Genomic DNA, 16,655 nt, shown 5'->3' on the forward strand with positions numbered 1-16,655 from the left:
TACCTTTAGCTCCGCCTCTTATTAGACTCCATAAGCAATTTAACATACTTTATAATTATTAAAATATCCTGAAATGTGTCAAAAGCCTTTCTCTTAAGAGCTTGTTTGGTACGAGGGATAAGAAATGTGTCAAAAGTTGATTTTTTCAAAAAGAAAAGTTAAAATTTGAAAAAAAAATAGAGCTGCCAAGATCACTTCTAGGCATACTATTGAAGAAAACAAATAACCAAATTGTATTATCACTTTTAGCATGCGCCAAAAACTATTTATATCTAATAGGCGAAAAAAGTATATAAAATTTGTATAATTGTTGTATATTAAAATATGAAATGTATATATATACAAAATAATATACAAATTTTATATATTTATTTCGATATTATTTTTACAGCGGCTATACAGTGTCATATCCTCATTGAAAACTGGCACATACAGGGATATTTTCAAGGTCAAAATTTTAGAAGACACTATCTAAAAATAAGGAATTAAAGTGATAATTTGCGTTATCCAATGTTTTGCTTTAGAGTAGAAGATTTGCTTCATGAATCAGAGTTGATTAACATTGTTAGTTTTTGAACATATTCTATCAGTGAGACTATAGGTGCTCCACTTTAGCATACTTAAGGGATTAAATATATTCCGAATTATACTTGAGGGACCAAAATAGATATACCCTAAAAAAATAAGGGACAATAATCTACGAGAGACAGAGAATTAGGTAGGCTTTGTAAGGTTCGGTATTTGGGTGAAAAATTCATTGTACGTTGGGACAAGACAACATCAAATCAAATCAAATCTAAGACAAGACAACAATGTCGTCCTAACTTTACATTCTCATATGTGCTAGATTAGATGCTGACATAGTATCGTTACTAATCCTTGTGGGCTCTTCCTCCTCTTCAAGTCAGACAGCACGTTTTATCTTACTGCTCTTTTGAAGTAGATTGGCAGCATAATTCCTTCCACAGAATTACCCACTGTTCATTCTCTCATTTATACATATACTTTGTTCTAATAATGGCTGTAAATCAAAGTGGTAAAAGAGTAACTGCTGCATCTGCTAGAGCTCACACCAGAAAATCCAAGAATAACACCCCATTTCGTCTTTCTTCAAGTGGGTTCCCTTTCTTTCCTTTCAAATTTTGATCTTTTTTTCAACAATTTTTGCCTTTTTTTTTGTTGTTTTCTTGAATCATTGAAATTTGGGATTGGTCTGCTGATTTCAATCTTAAGTGTTATGTTATACCTTTTCAGCTGAATTTTTTTACTGTAGTTGCTACTAATCTGATGTTTGCTTTCAGTGTGCTGCTTTGGAGAAATGAACAGAATTCTGCTTAGATGCAGAACTAATGATCAATGACTATTAATTCATAAGTCCTCGGATTATTGATTATTGGGTTAATTTTATCTCTATGTACAACAGATTCAATCCTTGCAGCTTGGGATTAGATTTAAGATCCATTCCATCCGCATTGAGTCCTTTAATTGTGCATTTAGAGATTCGGTTCCAGATGGTTAGAGTTAAGGCGCAATTTCCATTGAATATATGTCAGGCAGTGACTCGAGCACAGTTTACAGCTAGGAGTTAAAAAGTAAAAATCTTGAGGAAAAGTAACCTCAGACTTCCTTATGAAGAAACCTAAGATTGAACATAAAGCTCTAGGAGTTCCTATTTGGAACTGTAGCAACCACTAGCAAAAGAGGGGAGGTGGAAATTCTGCTGACTAGAGTTGACTTGCAAAGGTTAAGATGTACTATAACATAGTTGTGTAGGGAGGAGCTGATGCATAAAACTGTTAAACACAACCAAGCAGATTCCAATAAATGAATGATAATAATCACAACTCAGACATATATTGAAGAAAGATCCCTTTAGTGTGTGTCACACCAGGTTGCTCTAAAATACGAAATGCAGGGCAAGCTGGAAAAGCTAAAGAGCTTTGGATTACAAGCAATTCCAAATGCGTCCGCATACTGAACAATTGTTAGAAATATAAAGCTCCAAACTCCAGTAGGAAATTCCATTTATGTAACAAAATGTATAGCATGGCATGGGTTGCAGTTAATTGTTTGAAACCAGTGGTAGTAGTTTTAGAAAGGATTGTAGAATAAAATGCATAAAGTTCTTCTCCTGACTTGATCTATGTTGCCCAAGTGGCAATGAGGTTATTAGCAATAACATGTAAAATTGTAGACAACTGGACGAGTACCTTAACACCTACTTTCTCCGGTCATTTGGTGAACAACAGGAATACCCTTTCTTTGTTATCTAATCTGCAATAAAACACAAAAATAGGTACAGGAGAATGAGAATTCTCAATTCCGTGCTAATTTTTTGTGATTCATCTTTGTTCTTAGAAGGCTACCTTTTATCCCTATCTTTTCCACAACTCAGGTACAACGAATGTATACTTACCTTTTTTTTTTTGGATGTCTACCTGCTAATTACTGTGAATTCATGTAATATAACTCCTCCGAAATATCTTACTGACTTTGGATCATTCAGTACTTCTTAAGAAGAAGGAAAGCCATCGTGTAGCTTACTGAAATTTGAAACTCAGTTTTTATGTCACACCAAAACCTGGGATGTTTTGATGTGTGCCTTTTCTGTTGTACTTCTAGAACATAGAGTAAGGAGCGGTTTTTGACATGAGAAGATGGTACCAAGATTGCATTCCAGATTTCATTAGGTGATAAATTATTATTTGTTAGTGTCATAGGATCTTGTAAGATGGGAGTATTTGAAGTGTCTTTGTGAAGTTTTTCGAGCATGACAGTGAACACGAAGACCTGTCACAAAAATTGCAACATGGCTTTTTTGTGTTGAAGTTTTGATGCCTTATCGCGGCCAAGCTGCATTTCTGCTTTAGCTACCTATACACTTTTCTCATGTCTGTTCTTGTTGTGTACCTTTTAATGGCAAGTGCCTTACAAAGTTCTGATTAGAGCTTTGAATTCTACTGTCAAAAAATTGTTTGATATGTTTTATAAAACAGGATAGATTATTGGCTGTGGTTATGCTAAGCTAAGTTGCTCGGACACGGGTACGGGTGTCCGACATGGGTACGGATCTATAGGTCGGATCCTTCGAGATGTATAAGATTCGGGGATACGGATCCTAGTACGGATACGGGTGCGGGAATCCGGCTAAAAATAATTCAAAAAAACAAAAATATAAAACATGTCTCTGAATTATGAGAAATTATGTGAAATACTTAACTATAGATTGTAAAGTGTGGATTTCTTTTTTATTCTCAAGTTGTAGATAAGTAAATAATTGATTTCTTAGATAATGTATGTTATTTTCTTCAACTTTACCCTAATTATTAGGATTCTGATTTCAGGAACCAAATTGTATCTCGTTTCGAATTTTCCGTCCGTCGTGGTGAAAGTACCCGAAATTGTTTGACCAGATCCGGTAGGATCCCATTCCCACACTCATGCTAGTGTTGTGTCGACAGGGGTACGGCACCTAAACTGCCATGTCGGAGCAACTTAGATGCTAAGTATGGTAATGGGAAAGCTGTGGCCATTACCTGTCATGTGTTATCACTATTCCAATGTCATCTGTATTTGAGTCTCCTCATTAGTATTGCTACTATTTTTTGTCTACATTAGTTTTTGCATCCTGTTCCTCTATTCACTTATTCAGTCCTTCTCATTTCAGTTATGATTGCACAAATAGCAGTAGCAACAACAGTTGGAGTGTTGGGATGGGCTTATTTGGCCTTACTTAAGCCTCCTCCTCCAAAAGTTTGTGGCTCACCGGGTGGCCCTCCGGTGACTTCGCCAAGGGTCCAACTCAGCGATGGGCGATATTTAGCCTACAAAGAGGAGGGCATTGACAAGGAGAAGGCAAAGTACAAGATCATTATTGTTCATGGCTTTGATAGTTCTAAAGACTTGAAGTTACCTATTTCTCAGGTATATATGAAATTTAGCAGATGAAAGTTTATAAAACTGAATATTTAGCGTTTTCATTTTAGTAGCTATTACATATGAGAAGAAGAGTTCGTCTATTATTTCTTATACCTCATGTTGAGAAGATGGAGAAACTTATAAACTTCTGATGGGATTTGGATTTGAAACATCAATATAGTTTTTCTCTCTATCCTTAGAATTGGAGATCGTCTTTAATAAACCTTTGGTACTTGAACTTTGTGTTTCATTTTGCTGATTCTGTTTTTAAGTACCCAGGACCTCATACAAGAGCTCCAAATATATCTCCTACAATATGATCGTGCTGGTTATGGAGAGAGTGATCCACATCCAAAGCGCTCAGTAAAGAGTGAAGCATTTGACATTGAGGAGCTAGCTGATAAGTTGCAACTAGGACCCAAGTTCTATGTGCTTGGCTTGTCCATGGGAGCCTATCCTCTGTGGAGTTGCCTAAAGTACATACCACATAGGTATCATTTTCATCTTTTTACGTTCCTTTGATTTTCCTAATTTTTAAAATTAGAAACTCGGAGAATTTCCATTTTCAGTCCTTTTATTCGACAAATTGAATGTCCACGCAGGCTGGCTGGAGTTGCCCTTGTTGTTCCATTTGTAAATTACTGGTGGTCCTGTTATCCTGCAAAACTATCAAAAGAAGCCTTGGGAAAGATGCTTCCTCAAGATCAGCGAACATTTCGGGTTGTACATTATGCCCCATGGCTGGTTCATTGGTGGATGAACCAAAAGTGGTTCCGTGCTTTAAGTATTACCGAAGGGAATATGGCCATATTTAGTCCTCCAGATCTAGAAATAGTGAAAAAGTTATCAGGTGCCCCTAGTCCTGGTCAGGTAAATGATTCTCACTTTCGTTTTCGATGAGAGAGAAGATTATATTAATTAAAGAAAGAGAATTTCCCCGTTATAAAAGAAGTATACAATGCAAAGAGCTATATAAACTTAGTCCTTTCTACAAAAGACGTTGTCTACAGATATAGGGATCCCAATACTTATGCCAAAAGTAAACGAAGAAACATCATGATGTTTCCTATTCGGGAAGCTGTTGTGTTCCTTCCTTTCAAGTAACATCACGGTGATATGAAAATATCAGCGAAGTTTTTAAATACCTAGCCAAATAAACATTTCGATGAGATCATATCAAGATGTGGTCTTTGGTTGCGTGTTCTCTTCTCTAGGTATTTATGAAAAGATTAACATTTTGATAGTTATGCTCTTCCATTGGCAGAAACCGTCATAATGCTAATTTTTCTCTAGTCTATTCTTAACGGATGATGTTGTTGATGAAATAAGTGAGGAAGACATGTAATGCTGTACTAGCTATTTGCTTACTGTTAAGGTTGTCATAATTCTGGAACTATATTTTTCCAGGAAAAGGTTCGACAGCAGGGCGAGTTTGAATGTTTGTATCGGGACATGATAATAGCATTTGGAAACTGGGACTTTGCTCCAACAGAGATCACAAATCCTTTTCCAAATAACGAAGGTTCTGTCCATCTTTGGCAAGGCCACGATGACAGAATTATCCCACGTGAACTCAACCGTTATCTGGCAGAGAAGCTTCCGTGGATTCAATATCATGAGGTTCCTAATGCTGGACATTTGTTAATTTACAATGCTAGTTTTTGTGAAACCATCTTGAGGAAACTTTTGACTAGTTGAGTGAGAAACTGTATGATGTAAGTTTAGCGTCATGTATTTGTGAGTAAGATGGTAACTTCCACGAGCGAACCTGTGATTAGCAGCTTAAGCAATAATTGTGAACTTTATTAGCTTTTGTAATAAATCTTAGGTAAAAGTTTACCATTATGTACTGTTTCAGCTAAGGCTCTCTTATCCACCCTTGAGCTTTGCTCTTAGATTATTGTGTTCAATTTCTGGTTGTTCTGTAAAACAATTAACATGTTTTAGGTACATTAGGAAGGAACATTATTACATATAGTGGTATCATGCCATAGGAACATTGGCTTTCAAGTGCTATTATATGCTAATAACAGAGTTTTGTTTTAATTTTTGTAACATGTCAAGGCTATTTCCGATAGACACTCGGCTCGAGAAGACGAAAAGAGACAATATATCAGTACCATCAACAGAAACTATAGAAATAATAACAACATCATAAGAATCAGAAAATAGATGAAAAACAAAAACAATAACCAGTAAATAAGGCCCGGCACTGTGAAATACATCATCCAATAAGTACAAAAAAAGGGGAAAAAAGGAAATTCAATATGTAACATCTGAACATTGTTATGTGAAAGTGATGACTATAAGCTATGACTTAATTGGATAATATAGGTTTGTATGGTGGAGTTTACCCAATCAAAAGAGACCTTAAAATGGCTTCACAAACTGTAGTATCATAGATCAATAGATGTCCATTATTAGGAACTTCATGATATTGAATCCAAGGTAACCTTTCTGCAATATGCCTTTGTATTTTCAGATTAATAACTTTATCCTCACTGCCTTGCCAAATGTGAACACAACTCTGACCATTTTCAGGAAAAGGATTGCTTAGCTCCGAAGGATCAAAATCCCAACTACTAAAAGCCACAAGGAAATCACTGCAAAGGTTGTTGAAAATACTTCTGTTCCTTAGTTTTTCCTGTACCATGGCAAGTAGAAAATCCCACCTTACTCTCAAGAAGTTATATTTAAGATGATTTATGTATCTAAGTCCAATTTGGCATTAAAAGTGCAGCCGGTACACAAACCATCCCGCATTCACGCAGGATCCGGGGAAGGACAATCACACCTTAAGGGGCGTGATGTAAACAGCCTAACCTAATGCAGCATTCCTAGGGATATTATGTAGACAACCTAACCTAATGCAGCACCTTAAGGGGTCCACGGAAGAGCAATCGCACTTTAAGGGTGTGATGTAGACAGCTAACCTAATGCAGCACCCCAAGGGGTATGATGTAGACAACCTAACCTAATGCAGCACCCCAAGGGGTATGATGTAGACAGCCTAACCTAATGCAGATGCAACACTTAAGGGGTCTGGGGAAGGGCAGTCGCACCTTAAGGGTGTGATGTAGACAACCTAACCTAATGCAGATGCAACACCTTAAGGGGTCCGGGGAATGGCAGTCGCATCTTAAGGGGTGTGATGTAGACAACCTAATGCAGCATCCCAAGGGGTATGATGTAGACAACCTAACCTAATGTAGCACCTTAACGGGACCGAGGAAGGGCCGTCCCACCTTAAGGGGTATGATGTAGGCAATCTAACCTAATGCAGCATCCCAAAGGGTATGATGTAGACAACCTAACCTAATGCAACACCTTAAAGGGTTTGAGAAAGGGTCATCGCATCCCAAGGGGTGTGATGTAGACAACCTAACCTAATGCAGGTATTAGTGGCCACGAAGATAACGTCCAAGGGCCCCCCTTCACAATGCAAAAGACAATTTGGACATATATAAAAACTAGTACATAAAACATTGAGATAACTGCGAATTTAAATTAAATTTTACCGGACTAAAACCTTGAAATCCTGGTAGATTCTTTATAATCTCTAAATCCTTGGAAGTAAAGTATGTAGATTTTGGATCATTGGTAGAAGTTTTTCGAATGGCCCACCACTGTAATAATTTAGGAATATATTTAGCAGTCATAGTCATCAACCAATAGTCTTTCTTCCTTTGATCATCCTTTGTGAGATTGTGAGGAAGGGATGGCCATTGGTAATTCACAATGGGAACAACAAACGCTACCCCGGCTAACCTGTAACATTAAAATATTAAAAGGAAAAAATAGTTTTATATTATAGAAAAATGAACGGTCACAAAGAAATTAAAACAAGGAATGTAAGCGTAATATTTATAAATTATAATGCGAAGTTAGTGTTACAAAGTAAAACTTAGGTGTGTATGTATGTAGGTATATATACACATATACACAAATATCAAGTTGGATAGTAGGTGTCTAGGGGTTGTAGTGTTTTAGCGACGGATTCAATGCGGAGTAACAATTTATACACAAAAATTCATTAAATTGTAAAAAAGTAGATATGAACCCATAACTTTAAAATATAATGAGTTCGATGCTAAAAACCTTAAAAGTTGAACCCGTAGGTTTAAATCTTGGATAGTAGGTGTCACCTTATAGGTAGTGAATCTCAATTTTCAAATACTTTTTTTCAACTTAACTTAAATATTACTTTATTCAAATATCTCCAAGTTCAAGTCCTATCGTCTACTGTCCATAATTTTTTTTCTTTTTTTTTTCTAAAAAAGAAATTTTAAAAATATGTTTGTCCATGAAATTTTGCAAGTTCTTGAAAAAAATTGAAAATGAGAAAAAAAATTCAGATTTTTTTTGTCCCACTCGTAAAACTGTAACATTTTTTCAAGTGAAAAGCATGTCAAAATATAATTTCAAATTCCAAATGTCATTTTTTCAACTTAACTCCAATTACTATTTTTTATCCAAAAATTACAATTTTTATGTCCAAACGCCTACTACATCTTTCCAACGGCACTTTCGTTTTTATGGTATATTCTTGAATTTCATGAAACCTCTGGTTAAGAATGCAAAAGAGTTAATCTTACCTGTGGGGAATGTGTTTGATGCAACCCCAAGTTGGGTAACATCCCATTGAGCTACAAATAATATAGAACTTTGATCCTAATTGCAAGTTATCAGCCAATTCCTCAATGTCAGATGCTTCACTCCTTAGGGATCGTTTTGGGTTTGGATCACTTTCCCCATATCCAGATCGATCATATTGAATTAGATATATCCCCATCTTGTTCATCATTTCCTGTTCATTATTTCAAGAATCAAACAACTACATCCTAATTAACTCATTTTATTAATTGGTATATATATGTAAGTACGTATTGCTCCTATACCTACTTGTCTGATTAATTCGAATTCACGCTAAGATTTACTCTCTCCGGTCCTCTTTAAATGATTTTTTGGCTTTTTCACGCATATTAAAAAATTCATCTTTTAGCATTAATTAACAATGAAATTGACCATATTAACCTTAATTTGCTCATTAAATATATAACAGACTACTCCTGAGCTCTTTACTCCAAGGGCAACTTTGGAAAGAAAAAATTAATTCATTCTTGATATTTGAAAAAATCAAATATTGTGGACCACAAAAAAAAAGCCAAAAAATCACTTAAAGTAGACTAAAGAGAGTATTAACATAGAAATTTCTTGATATTTGATAGACTTTGATCGAATTCTGAATTCGGAAGTTTTGGAATTCTTAGGCTTGAATCCGAGGGTGATTTGATGTTTTGATATTGCTTTGAGCATTCCGAAGGTTGGAACAAGTTTGAATTATGTTATGGGGTGTGTTGGCATATTTGGTTGGAGTCCCATGAGGCTCAGATAAGTTTTGGAAGAGTTTTTGGAAGATTTTTGCCGTTTTGAGCATAAGCATGTAATGATCCAAAGGTCCATTTTTAGTCTAGAGATCGGAATTTGATTTCGAGACCTCCAGAATTTAAATAATGAATTATAGGAGTGATCTGGAAAGTTTGGAAAAATTTATATAGTCGCGATTGAGTTTTTGACATGAAACATGAGTTAATTGTTTAACGAGCGAAATGAGTATTGAATTGAGCAAATGAACTCCGAATTGAGTTTTGATTGAAGAACTATGTTCGTATTATTATTTGTGACTCATAGGAACAAGAATCATCGAATTCCGGGTTCGTATGATGGAGTTAAAGCCTTTTTAGTGAAAAGAAAAGCTGTTGCAATTGCCTTAGACAACTGCTGGATTTTTTTAGCAGCTTAAACAGTGACGCGTGAACAGTACCCCGAAAATTTTTGAGCAGTTAAAGGGGCAGTCCATTTTTTTCCATTTTTTTCTTAGTTCCAAGCTCGGATTTTGGGCAATTTTGAGCGAAAAATCACGGAAATTCTTGAGGTAAGTCCCTTATGATCATTGTTAGTCAATATTATTGAATTATCATTGAATATTCTGGCTATATTACGTGTTTTTGAGGTGTAAATCGGAAATTTAGGCCTAGAGATTTGAAAATAAGATTTGATGGTTTGGAGGCCAAATTGTTGTCGGAGTTTGGAAAAATTTGTATGGTTGGACTCGTGGTTGGGTGAGGTTTCATATTTCGTAATTTTTGTCGGGTTCCGAGATGTGGGACCCACAGGCGAACTTTTGAGTACAATTTCGATTTTTTTAATGAAAAATGTAGAATTTCATATGGAATTAATTCCTATAATTTTTATTAACTGAATCGAATTATTGTGACTAGATTCGAGACATTCGGAGGTCGATTTGAGATACAAATGCATTGTGGAGTAGTATTTTGCTCGGATTGAGGTGAGTAATGATTGTAATAGATGTCCTAAGGATTTGAAACCCCGGATTGCACATCGTAGTGCTATATTGAGGTGAGACACGCGCTGGATGATGAGTGCGAGGTCTTTTACTACTGGGGATTGTGACTTGGTCCGTCCCGATTGATGATTTTACTGCATATTTGACTGAAATTGATTTGTTATCATCATGATTTGGGCTGATTGCTATATTTGGGCTTCGTGCCAATTATTTGAACCCTTCGGAGATTTTTATCACTATTTCCTCACTGTTTTGACTTATATTTAAACTCAGTCCTGTTGATAATTATTGTTTTACAAACTCAGCTGATTTTATACAGATTTGAAACTCAAATGACATTACTAAATGATATTTTGGGCTGAGAACTACTGTTTTACAAATGCCCGAGGGGCTTATGATGATTTCGGACTGAGTGAGGCCGAGGGCCTGAGTTACTATTTATGCCACGTGGTGGCTTGAGTGATGTGAGGATATGCTGAGTGATGATGCCACGAGGTGGCTTGATATAGCGCTTGGGCCGTAAGGGGCCCCTCCGGAGTCTGTACACCCACGGTGAGCGCGGGTACCCATTGTTCTGAGTGATTGATACTATTCTGAGCCCGAGGGGCTGATATGAGTGATTGTAAGGTAGCCCGAGGGGCTGATACTATACTAAGTGATTGATACTGTGCCCGAGGGGCTGATACTATACTAAGTAATTGACATTGTGCCCGAGGGGCGGATTTCTACTTGTTATTTACCGCCAAATTACCTGTTTTACTTGTTTTAAAAGAGATTTAGATTGATATTTCACTGATTTATTGTTTTAAGTGATTTACTGCTTCTGTATAGAATGCTTTGTGCCTTCACGTGTTTTCTTGCTTTCAGCCATTATTTATATTTGTTACTCACTAGGTCAGAGTACTCACATTACTCCCTGCACCATGTGTGCGGATTCAGGCATAGCAGATTTCCACTCCTGAGAGCTGATCCTTCCGGTCCAGGTGGTGTTTCGGAGACTACGAGGTAGCTGCTGGCGTCCGCAGCCCCGTGCCTCCCTTATCTTATCATTTCCATGTTAATCGAACTATTGTATCAGATTTCGTATTTAGTAGACTTGTATCAGGATTCATTAGTTGCTCATGACTTGTGACACCCTGGTTAGGGCTGTGTCGGGTTTAGATTTCCGCATTTTATTTATACTTTCCGCTACTTGATATTCTTAAACCATGATTATACTTTATTTGTGTTAACTTACTGTTTTAAAGAACGAATTGGGTTAGACTGGCTGGCCTTGTCTTCACGAGAGGTGCGATCACGATCAGGTTCGGGATCGTGACAAGTTGGTATCAGAACCTAGGTTACATAGGTCTCGCGAGTCATGAGCAGGTTTAGTAGAGTCTCGCGGATCGGTACAGAGACGTCTGTATTTATCCTCGAGAGGCTGCAGAACCTTTAGGAAAAAAATCATATTCTTGAAATTCTTGTCGTGCGACTTTTTTGATCCGAGAACTAAACTTCTGTATTCTATTCTCTCGCAGATGGTGATGACTCGTGCTACCGGATGAGGTGGACGACCACCAGTGCTACTAGCTGCGACCACCAGAGGTCGAGGACGCGGTCGTGGTAGGGGTAGGGCAGCGGGAGCAGCACCTATTGATCCACCAGCTGCCCCAGCCCAAGATCAGGCACCAGCTGTGCCCATTGTGATTCCGAGTTTTCAGGAGGCTTTGGCACAGATCTTATCAGTTTGCACTAGCTTGGCTCAGGCGGTTTCAGCCACTACAGCCGCAACTACTTCACAGGTCAGGGAAGGCACCCGGACTCCTGTTAATCGCGCACCTGAGCAGGTAGTGCAGGGACTTCAGACCCCAGAGGCACCTCCAGCCCAGCCAGTTGCACCAGCTCAGTGGTTTATAGTACCAGTTATGCCAGATGATGAGCAGCGTCGACTTGAGAGGTTTGGTAGACTCCAGCCTCCATCATTCAGTGGTGCTGAGGGCGAGGATGCCCAGGGTTTTCTTGACAAGTGTCAGCGGATGCTTTGTACAGTAGGGATACTTGAGACTAGTGGTGTATCATTTACCACCTTCCAGTTTACTGGGGCTGCCGTCACTTGGTGGGAGGCGTATGAAAGACGTAGGCCGGTTGGTGCAGCGCCCCTTACTTGGCAGGAGTTCTCCACTCTCTTCTTGGAGAATTATGTACTGCAGTCCCGCGGGGAGGAGCTGCGTAGACAGTGCTGAAGTATGGAGATATGACTGTATCGTAGTATGAGGCAAGGTATTCTGAGTTGGCTCGTCATGCCGGGTGGATGGTTCCGACAGATCGTGAAAGGATCAAGAGGTTTGTGGATGGCCTTAATTACTATCTCCGTATTCTGATGACTAGAGAGAGAGTATTGGGTATTTCATTTGAGGAGGTGGTATATATCGCTCGTGAGATTGAGACGGCTCGCCGCCAGGATAGAGAGGAGAGGGAGGCTAAAAGGCCTTGAGGTCTAGGCAGTTACAATGGTTCTCCTTCGAGGAGCCAGTTCCAGCATGGTAGAGGTCATTCTTTCAGGCCTGCTCAATCGGCCCGTCCAGAGTATCACGGGGATCTTCAGGTCGTGGTTATCATGGTTCTCAGTAGGGTCAGCCTTTACTTAGCGCCCTTCCAGCTTAGACCTCATCTCGTGCTCCGTCAGCTCAGGGTTCTTCTATGCCGAGTGTATCAGCTAGTCACTCTGGTGTGAGGGGTTCCCTTCAGCCTTCTCCACACCTGGGAGTTGTTTTGAGTGTGGAGAGTTTGGGCATGTGTGGAGGCAATGTCCTCGTCGTGTTGCTAGTTTGTCCCAGCAGAGGGGTCAGCCCTCGACTTCTGCTCCAGTTACTTCACCACTCGCCTAGCCAGCCAGGGGTGGAGGTCAGGCACCAAGGGTTGCCCCAGAGGGGGAGGTCGATCAGGCGGTGGCCAGGCTCGTTTCTATGCTATTCCAGGCAGGACAGATGCTATTGCTTCAGATGCTATCATTATAGGTATTGTTCCAGTCTGCCACAGAGATTCCTCTGTATTATTCGATCCCGGTTCCACCTATTCTTATGTGTCTTCATATTTTGCTCATTATTTGGGTACGCCCCGGGAGTTTCTTTCCTTACCTGTTCATGTATCTACCCCGATGGGCAATACTGTTATTGTGGACTGTGTGTACCGGTCATGTGTTGTGACTATTGGGGGTCTGGAGACCCAAATTGATCTATTGCTATTGAGCATGGTGGACTTTGATGTTATTTTGGGCATGGATTGGTTATCTCCGTGTCATACTATTCTAGACTGTCATGCTAAGACAGTTATATTGGCTATGCCGGGTGCACCGCGGATCGAGTTGCGTGGTATGATTGATTATGTTCCCATTAGAGTGATTTATTTCCTGAAAGCCCAGCGTATGGTTGGGAAAGGTTGTCTTTCATATCTTGCATTTGTGAGGGATATTGGAGCTGAGACTCCTAGTATTGATTATGTCCCAGTTGTGCGGGATTTTCCCGATGTATTTCCTGCAGACCTGCCGGGCATGCCACCGGACAGGGATATTGATTTTAGTATCGACTTGGTGCCAGGCACTCAACCCATTTCTATTCCATCGTGTCGTATGGCACCAGCAGAGTTGAAGGAATTGAAAGAGCAGCTTCAGGAACTCCTAGAAAAGGGATTCATTCGGCCTAGTGTGTCACCTTAGGGTGCGCCAATTTTATTTGTGAAGAAGAAGGATGGCACAATGAGAATGTGCATTGATTACAGGCAGTTGAATAAAGTAACAGTGAAGAACAAGTATCCTTTGCCTCACATTGATGATTTATTTGATCAGCTTCAGGGAACGAATGTGTTTTCCAAGATTGACCGTCATTCAGGCTATCACCAGTTGAAGATCAGGGATTCAGATATTCTTAAGACAGCTTTCAGGACCAGATACGGGCATTATGAGTTTCTTGTTATGCCTTTTGTGCTAACCAATGCCCTAGCAGCGTTCATGCATCTGATGAACAATGTGTTCCGGCCTTATCTCGATTCATTTGTCGTAGTCTTCATTGATGATATTCTGGTGTATTCGCGTAGTCAGGAGGAGCACACGGAGCATTTGAGAGTTGTGTTGCAGAGATTGAGGGAGGAGAAACTTTATGTTAAATTCTCTAAATGTGAGTTCTGGCTTAGTTCAGTGGCTTTCTTGGGGCACGTGGTGTCGAGCGAGGGTATTCAGGTTGATCCAAAGAAGATAGAGGCGGTTTAGAGTTGGCCTAGACCATCCTCAGCCATAGAGATTCGCAGTTTTCTTGGTTAGTAGACTATTATCGTCGGTTTGTTTAGGGATTTTCATCTATCGCATCGCCCTTGACCAAGTTGACTTAGAAGGGTGCTCCATTTGTATGGTTGGACGAGTGCGAGGAGAGCTTTCAGAAGCTCAAGACAGCTTTGACCACAGCTCTAGTATTGGTTTTGCCATTAGCTTCAGGTTCCTATACCGTATATTGTGATGCTTCAAGAGTTGGGATTGGTTGTGTATTGATGCTGAAGGGTAGAGTTATTGCTTATGCTTCTCGTCAATTGAAGCCCCATGAGAAGAACTACCCTGTTCACGATTTGGAGTTGGTTGCCATAGTTCATGCATTGAAGATTTAGAGGCACTACTTGTATGGCGTATCTTGTGAGGTATTCACTGATCATCGCAGTCTTTAGCATTTGTTCAAGCAGAAAGATCTTAATTTGAGGCAGCGGAGATGGCTAGAGTTGTTTAAGGATTATTATATTACTATTCTGTATCATCCAGGAAAGGCCAATGTAGTGGCCGATGCTCTGAGCCGAAAGACAGTGAGTATGGGGTGTTTGGCGTATATTCCAGTTGGGGAGAGACCTTTTGCAGTTGATGTTCAGGCCTTGGCCAATCGGTTCGTGAGATTAGATATTTCGGAGCCCAGTCCGGTGTTGTCCTGCGTGGTTTCTCGATCTTCTTTATATGATCGCATCAGAGAGTGCCAGTATGATGATCCGCATTTGCTTGTCCTTAAGGATAGAGTCAGCATGATGATGCCAGAGAGGTGACCATTGGTGATAATGGAGTGTTGAAGATGCAGGGCCGGATTTGCGTGCCCAATATGGGTGGGCTTCGGGAGTTGATATTGGAGGAGGCCCATAGCTCGCGGTATTCCATTCATCCGGGTGCCGCGAAGATGTATCAGGATCTTAGACAATATTATTGGTGGCGGAGAATGAAGAAAGATATTGTGGAGTTTGTAGCTCGGTGTCTCAATTGTTAGCAGGTGAAATATGAACATCAGAGACCGGGTGGATTGCTTCAGCAGATGGTTATTCCTGAGTGGAAGTGGGAGAGGATCACTATGGATTTTGTTGTGGGACTTCCTCGGACTTTGAAGAAGTTCGATGTTATTTGGGTGATTGTAGACAGGCTGACCAAGTCCGCGCACTTCATTCCTATATGTACTACTCATTCTGTAGAGTGGTTGGCAGAGTTATATATTCGGGAGATTGTTCGGTTGCATGGTGTCCCAGTTTCAATCATATCAGATTAGGGCACTCAGTTTACTCCCCAATTTTGGAAGTCTGTTCAGTGAGAGTTGGGTACTCAGGTGCAGTTGAGCACAACTTTTCACCTTCAGACGGACGGGCAGTCCGAGCACACTATTCAGATATTGGAGGATATGCTACGCGACTGTATTATTGATTTCGGAGGGTCATGAGATCAATTTCTACCGCTTGCAGAGTTTGCTTATAACAACAACTACCAGTCGAGTATTCAGATGGCCCCATATGAGGCGTTGTACGGGAGGCGGTGTAGATCTCCAGTTGGTTGGTTCGAGCCCGGTGAGGCTAGGCTATTGGGGACAGATTTGGTTCAGGATGCCTTAGATAAAGTGAAGGTAATTCAGGAGACACTTCATACGGCGCAGTCGAGGCAGAAGAGTTATGCGGACCAGAAGGTTCGAGATGTGTCCTATGTGGTTGGTGAGAAAGTCCTGTTGAAGGTTTCGCCACGAAGGGTTTTATGAGATTCGGAAAAAAAGGGAAGTTGAGTCTGCGATTCATTGGGCCTTTTGAGGTGCTTCAGAGGATTGAGGAGGTGGCTTATATGATTGCTTTGCCACCCAGCTTGTCGAGTGTGCATCCGGTATTTCATGTTTCTATGCTCTGAAAGTATGCTGGGGACCCGTTTCATGTTTTGGACTTCAACACGGTTCAGATGGATGATGATTTGACCTTTGAGGTAGAGCCAGTGGCTATTTTGGGTCGTCAGGTTCGAAAGTTGAGGTCGAAGGATATAGCTTCAGTGAAAGTGCAGTGAAGAGGTCGGCCAGTGGCGGAGGCTACCTGGGAGATCGAGCGGGAGATGCGGAGCATA

General features: G+C 40.0%; 1 protein-coding gene across 5 annotated transcripts; it reads left to right on the top strand.

The window, feature by feature from the left end:
- Positions 1 to 759: 759 nt before the first annotated feature.
- LOC107814155 (uncharacterized) lies at positions 760 to 5,780 on the top strand. 5 transcript variants are annotated; one of them, XM_016639505.2, is made up of 6 exons: positions 760 to 1,114; positions 3,345 to 3,418; positions 3,668 to 3,924; positions 4,198 to 4,409; positions 4,521 to 4,788; positions 5,326 to 5,780. In XM_016639505.2, exons 3-6 carry the CDS (start codon positions 3,670 to 3,672, stop codon positions 5,614 to 5,616), a joined length of 1,026 nt encoding a protein of 341 aa, XP_016494991.1. In that variant the 5' UTR covers positions 760 to 1,114; positions 3,345 to 3,418; positions 3,668 to 3,669; the 3' UTR covers positions 5,617 to 5,780. The 5 variants fall into 5 exon arrangements, with proteins under 5 accessions (XP_016494991.1, XP_016494988.1, XP_016494990.1 ...); XM_016639504.2 differs by having other exon boundaries at positions 977 to 1,114; positions 3,345 to 3,511; XM_016639503.2 differs by having other exon boundaries at positions 977 to 1,114; positions 3,345 to 3,506.
- The last annotated feature ends 10,875 nt before the right edge of the window (positions 5,781 to 16,655 follow it).

The sequence above is a fragment of the Nicotiana tabacum genome, chromosome 18, assembly GCF_000715075.1.
Source record: "Nicotiana tabacum cultivar K326 chromosome 18, ASM71507v2, whole genome shotgun sequence".
Lineage (NCBI taxonomy): Eukaryota > Viridiplantae > Streptophyta > Magnoliopsida > Solanales > Solanaceae > Nicotiana > Nicotiana tabacum.

What these genes read in the sequence shown, in the direction of transcription:
- LOC107814155 (XM_016639502.2), top strand. Translation starts at nt 1,018, where the DNA reads ATGGCTGTAAATCAAAGTGGTAAAAGAGTAACTGCTGCATCTGCTAGA. An exon ending in CCCATTTCGTCTTTCTTCAA is followed by an intron (nt 1,115 to 3,667) that starts GTGGGTTCCCTT and finishes TTCTCATTTCAG; the next exon opens with TTATGATTGCACAAATAGCA. An exon ending in CTAAAGTACATACCACATAG is followed by an intron (nt 4,410 to 4,520) that starts GTATCATTTTCA and finishes ATGTCCACGCAG; the next exon opens with GCTGGCTGGAGTTGCCCTTG.